The sequence below is a fragment of the Anomaloglossus baeobatrachus genome, chromosome 11, assembly GCF_048569485.1.
Source record: "Anomaloglossus baeobatrachus isolate aAnoBae1 chromosome 11, aAnoBae1.hap1, whole genome shotgun sequence".
NCBI lineage: Eukaryota > Metazoa > Chordata > Amphibia > Anura > Aromobatidae > Anomaloglossus > Anomaloglossus baeobatrachus.
This window is the reverse complement of record NC_134363.1, coordinates 142762958-142769658: the sequence shown is the minus strand read 5'-3', so window position 1 is coordinate 142769658 and position 6701 is coordinate 142762958. Positions and strand designations below refer to the sequence as shown.

Here is a 6701-nt window from a genome sequence, read left to right as displayed (position 1 = left end):
TCCTCCCTGTAGGGAGTCACGTGATTGTGGAGCCTTTTCTGTACACAGATCCTCCATACTTTCTGAACTAACGGGGAGGAAATCTCAGGGTAAGTCTTCAGATCACAAGATCTTCAGACTGATACATTGTGCGATGCTTTACTGTCAGGACAGGAGAGAGTTAATGATGCTGTAATCAGATCACTAAGCTGATACATTGTACCGATTGCTCAGCTGTATATGGTCTGTACAACAAGAAGGTTATCATCCACGGACAGCAGAGATCTAGGAATTCGTCATGGCATTTCCTTCAGTATCTCGCTATCGGAAACGCAATTAGTGACGTTCTGATCTGCCACAAATTCATCAAACCATTTGCGCCTTTTTTCATGTTGCCTTTTGGGCTTCAGGTTTTTGATTTTTTTATTTGTATAGCTTTTCCAGATGTTTTAGAAAAATTCATGAAATGCAAATTTTGGACTTTTTTTTTTTAATCAATATTTGGCATAACTCTACCCCAGTCCTCCCTCACCTGGAGTGATTTTGTTATACACCAGTTATTCTGTCATTTTTGTTTTGTTTGTTTTTTGCGATATTTTGCAACAGTTTTTATTTATTTTTTCCATTAAACAGACACAAAACCAGTTAAAAAGAGAGAAAAAGACAATTTTGAACTCTGCTCATTTTTTATGACATTGATATTGAAGACATCGGCGAAAATCACTACTACTACTACTACTACTGCTGTCTGTCTGAATGAAATTTGAATGTCGAGACTACAAGATAGGTCTCAAAATTGTGTCTTGTGGGTAGTGCCAGTCTTCTTGGAGCAAGAGGCCTACACCGGTCACCGTAGCATGTCATCATTGTTAAAATTGAAGTGCCGGGCCACAGCCTGTGTGTTGAATGGATCGTACCTCCCTGCTCTTTTAAGGCCCTACGGGGAGGGGGACAATTGATGCTACTGTACTGCTGTCTGCCTGAAAGGATTTTGAATGTCGAGACTACAAGATAGGTCTGAAAGTTGTGTCTTGTGAGTAGTGTCAATCTTCTGGGAGCAAGAGGCCTACACCGGTCACTCTGGGATGTCTTCATTTTTAAAATTGAAATGCCGGGCCACAGTCTGTGTGTTGCATTAACCGTACCTCCCTGCTCTTTTAAGGCCCTATGGGGAGTGGGCAATTAATGCTACTGTACAGCTGTCTGCCTGAAAGGATTTTGAATGTCGAGACTACTAGATAGGTCTCAAAGTTGTCTCTTGTCTGTACTGGCGGGGGTATGGGAGCACCAACCCTACATCTTTCTCTCATCCACCTCTATATTTCTTATCTCAATAGTCTAGGAAGCTAATGGCTATGCCAAAACAGTGGTGCTGCACTGGAAAAAGTATTTTTGCTGTTTTGGAAGCTTTTCGACACCCCTAACTTTGTTTTCTCTGCCTTATGTTTGTCCTCTCAAAGGGGTTCGAAAAGGTTTGAACTTAATTTCGATAAAGGTTCGACGAACGTAACACTTGTTCAGTTGGGCTCGGCCAACCGACCCTTGAGAGGTTTGCTCATCTCTAGCCACAATCACTAGTGGCAGGGGGATAAATCCTACAGTAAGGCGGGTTTTGCACGTTGCGACATCGCAAGCCGATGCTGCGATGTCGCACGCGATAGTCCCCGCCCCCGTCGCAGGTACGATATCTTGTGATAGCTGGCGTAGCGAACATTATCACTACGCCAGCTTCACATGCACTCACCTGCCCTGCGACCGTCGCTCTGGCCGGCGACCCGCCTCCTTCCTAAGGGGGCGGGTCGTGCGGCGTCATAGCGACGTCACACGGCAGGCGGCCAATAGCGGCGGAGGGGAGGAGATGAGCAGGATGTAAACATCCCGCCCACCTCCTCCTTCCGCATAGCCGGCGGCGGCAGGTAAGCTGATGTTCCTCGCTCTTGCGGCTTCATACACAGCGATGTGTGCAGCCACAGGAGCGAGGAACTACATCGTACCTGTCGCTGCAGCATAATTATGAAAAAGTCGGAGCCTGCAACGATGATACGATAACGACGCTTTTGCGCTCGTTAATCGTATCATCTAGCATTTACACACTACGATCTCGAAAGTGACGCCGGAAGTGCGTCACTTTCGATTTGACCCCACCGACATCGCATGTGCGATGTTGCAACGTGCAAAGCCGCCCTAAGGCTAAGTTGAATATTTGATGCATTTCTTTCTGTTGCATATGTAGCGCTCCACGGGGCAGGTGTTTTAACCTACTCGTTGCCACGTCGGGGATGCAGATCCTTTGCGATGTCATGGAGTGAATTGGCCCGGTTCCGTTACCCCAAGGCGTACAGGAGGGAGAGGGAAGGAGGTGGACGGAAGGCAGGACGGAGGATGGGGGTGGTAATGACAGTTAGGAAAGTCTTTTATGATCGTGATGCCACCTCTGGTACGCGGCCAGGGATGGGCCGCCGCTGCGGGTGCGCTGCTCTCTGGGGGGCTGATGATGAGGGTCGCAGCTGGGATGGTGTTGCTCCCCACAGGCAGAGCAGGATTACCCCGGGGAGGATGATGGAGGTCAGACAGGGGTAGTGGCAGTCCTTGTTGGCGCCACAGCGCTGGTTGTGAACAGTGCCGGTGAAGGAGAGGCAGAGACAGGGGCTGCGGTTCTAGGTCTTTTACTCACAAATAGTTCAGGCGCTGCCCCAGAGCACTGGTCTCTGCTACGATGGGCTCCAGCCGATCCCGGATCTGTGAAAGGTCAAGTCGGTGTGCGTGTCAGCCCTGTGAGCCCTTCCTCCTTTGATGCACTAAGTATCGGACCCCGTGTAGTGAAGCACTTGGGGATTCCGGTGTCAGAAAAGTGTCCCGTTCTGTATGCTGATAGCGCGGTTCCGTTGTAAGGCTCAACTCCCGATCCAATGTGCTATTTGGCTGCAGACTCAGTGGGACGGGTCCGGTGACTGTTCTAGCCATTCCCCGCAACCCTTGCAGAGTTGGTAGATAACGTGAAGTATATCTGCCCTAGGATTCTGTATCCTGACAGCGCGGTCCTGTGGAAGCAGCCACCTGCTTCTCCCTAGCGACCATGTTGAACGCCCTGGCCCACAGAGCTGCTCACAGCACGTCCTCTCTGCTCTGTCTGAAGCTGTTCTCCTTTGTAGTTGTGTTGTGTTGTTTCAAGCTGTTGCCCCTGCCAACGGCTAGTTCACTACACTCACTAGGTCAACCTGCTCTTCCCACTGTGTGCTCCTGAGTCCTGACTCCTTACACACAGAGGGATCTATTTCAAGTGTTTATTTCTGTTAATGTTGATGATTATGGCTTACAGCCAATAAAAACCAAAAGTAATTAACGCAGAAAATTAGAATAATTAGCACAAAAACCTGCAAAAGCTTCCTAAGTGTTTAAAATGGTCCCTTAGTCTGGTTTAGTAGACTACACTATCATGAGGAAGACTGCTGACATGACAGATGTCCAGGAGACAGTCATTGACACTCTCCACAAGGAGGGTAAGCCGCAAAAGGTCATTGCTAAAGAAGCTGGCTGTTCCACAGAGTGCTGTATCCCAAGCATATTAATGGAAAGTTGAGTGGAAGGAAAACGTGTGGTAGAAAAAAGTGCACAAGCAACCGGGATAACCGCAGCACTGATAGGATTGTTAAGAAAAGGCCATTCCAAATTTGGGGGAGATTCAAAAGGAGCGGACGCTGCTGGAGTCAGTGCTTCAAGAGCCACCACACACAGACGTATCCAGGACATAGGCTACAAGTTCCTTGTGTCAAGCCACTCATGACCAATAGACAACGCCAGAAGCGTCTTACCTGGGCCAAGGAGAAAAAGAACTGGACTGTTGCTCAGTGGTTTAAGGTGTTTGTTTTCAGATGAATGTAAATTTGCATTTCATTTGGAAATCGCGGTCCCAGAGTCTGGAGGAAGAGTGGAGAGGACACAATCCAAGCTGCTGAGGTCTAGTGTGAAGTTTCCACAATCAGTGATTGATTGGGGAGCCATGTCATCTGCTGGTGTAGCTTCACTGTGTTTTATCAAGACCAAAGTCAGCGCAGCGTCTACCAGGAAATTTTACAGCACTTCATGCTTCCCTCTGCCGACAAGCTTTTTGGAGATGGAAATTTCATTTTCCAGCAGGACTTGGCCCCTGTCCACACTGTCAAAAGTACCAATACCTGGTTTACTAACCACATTATCACTGTGCGAATTGGCCAGCAAACTCTCCTGACCTAAACCCCATAGAGAATCTATGAGAGACACCAGGAGCCAACAATGCAGACGAGCTGAAAGCTGCTATGAAAGCAACCTGGGCTTCCATAACACCTCAGCAGTGCCACAGGCTGATCACCTCCATGACACGCCGCATTGATGCAGTAATTCATGCAAAAGGAAAGGAGCCCCGACCAAGTATTGAGGCATTTACTTTTCAGTAGATGCCAATATTTCTGAGTGTAAAATCATTTTTTCAGTTGATCTTATATAATATTCTAATTTTCTGAGATAATAACTTTTGGGTTTTCATTGGCTGTAAGCAATAATCATCAACATTAACAGAAATAAACACGTGAAATTGATCCCTCTGTGTGTAATGACTCTATATAATATATAGGAATAGATCCCTCTGTGTGTGTAATGACTATATAATCTATAGGAATAGAGCCCTCTGTGTGTAATGACTATATAATATATAGGAATAGATCCCTCTGTGTGTAATGGCTTTTTATAATATATAGAAATATATCCCTCTGTCTGTAATGACTATATAATATATAGGAATAGACCCCTCTGTGTGTAATGACTCTATCTAATATATAGGAATAGATCCCTCTGTGTGTGTAATGACTCTATATAATATATAGGAATAGATCCCTCTGTGTGTAATGACTCTATCTAATATATAGGAATAGATCCCTCTGTGTGTGTAATGACTCTATCTAATATATAGGAATAGATCCCTCTGTGTGTGTAATGACTCTATATAATATATAGGAATAGATCCCTCTGTGTGTGTAATGACTCTATATAATATATAGGAATAGATCCCTCTGTGTGTGTAATGACTATATAATCTATAGGAATAGAGCCCTCTGTGTGTAATGACTATATAATATATAGGAATAGATCCCTCTGTGTGTAATGGCTTTTTATAATATATAGAAATATATCCCTCTGTGTGTAATGACTATATAATATATAGGAATAGACCCCTCTGTGTGTAATGACTCTATCTAATATATAGGAATAGATCCCTCTGTGTGTAATGACTCTATATAATATATAGGAATAGAGCCCTCTGTGTGTAATGGCTTTTTATAATATATAGGAATAGATCCCTCTGTGTGTAATAACTCTATATAATATATAGGAATAGATCCCTCTGTGTGTAATGACTCTATATAATATATAGGAATAGATCCCTCTGTGTGTAATGACTCTATATAATATATAGGAATAGATCCCACTGTGTGTAATGACTCTATATAATATATAGGAATAGAGCCCTCTGTGTGTAATGGCTTTTTATAATATATAGGAATAGATCCCTCTGTGTGTAATAACTCTATATAATATATAGGAATAGATCCTTCTGTGTGTAATGACTCTATATAATATATAGGAATAGATCCCTCTGTGTGTAATGACTCTATATAATATATAGGAATAGATCCCTCTGTGTGTAATGACTCTATATAATATATAGGAATAGATCCCTCTGTGTGTAATGACTCTATATAATATATAGGAATAGATCCCTCTGTGTGTAATGACTCTATATAATATGTGTTTCCCTGTTTGCATTGAATTACTGAAAAAACTTAACTTTTTGAGGATTTTCTAATTTATTTAGATGCACTTACGGTATATGTTTTGTTGAAGTTGATAATCTTGCTGCTTATTAAAAAAGCTCAAGAAAACTTTCTACAAAAAAGTTTAATAACATTTTTTTATGTGGTTATTATGAATACATTGCAATTCACCTGTCCTTTACTGTTGTCTTTTTTAGAGTCATGTCCACAGGGGTATCAGATGCAGGAGGGGTTGTGGTTATCTCTCAGCTGAGACCACAAAATTATGAAGAAAATGGACCTGAAGAAGGAGAGACCTGCAATGCTCCAGCCGGCATGCCGAAAACAGTTCTTGCATTTTACCGCGGAGAACCCGAAGTTCTTGGGGTAAGTCCACGCCATCTAGTTGTTAGTAGATATGAACGGGTCATGGGGTTTCTAGTTTACCCATAGAATTTGTCCTTTATAGTGTAGTGCTTAGTGGGGTTGACAAAGAGCTCATCCCATCTGCTCCCTACCTAGGGCCCAGCTCTAGGGCAAGGTATCCTACTCGGCGCATAGGTGCAGAACCTATCTAGGGTGGTGAGGGAAGCCAGAGCTCAGCGCTAGGCTTGGTCAGGGGTCACCATCTCCCTCTTTCCTAGGCACAGGGTTTCCCTTCCCTTTCGCCATGTGCTGGATACTTCCCTGTACCTAGCGTGTTACATTTATGTACTTGTACATATTACAACTTCTGTGTCTTGCCAGTGACTAGCACTAGTGGCAAGTGCCACTCTACACACTGAGGTCACCGCTCTGCTCTTCCCAGCCTCGGTTTGTCTCTCTGAGTTGCCTCCTATAGCCTTACCACACTGCTTCATCCTCCTGCTGCTGCGGAGTTTCCACCTGGCTGTAGAAAGGCATGGCGTGACTCTGCAGGAACTTAACCCCACTGTG

At 44.4% G+C, this 6701-nt stretch overlaps 1 protein-coding gene across 1 annotated transcript in view; it reads left to right on the top strand.

Annotated features, from left to right (window-relative positions):
- LOC142256252 (membrane-spanning 4-domains subfamily A member 4A-like) overlaps positions 1 to 6701 on the top strand; it is a 39185-nt gene continuing 32484 nt past the window's right edge. Inside the window, exons 1-2 of the mRNA XM_075327828.1 lie at positions 1 to 89; positions 5984 to 6152. Of these exons, the coding sequence (XP_075183943.1) occupies positions 5988 to 6152 (165 nt within the window). The 5' untranslated portion in view covers positions 1 to 89; positions 5984 to 5987. The remainder of the gene's footprint in view (positions 90 to 5983; positions 6153 to 6701) is intronic.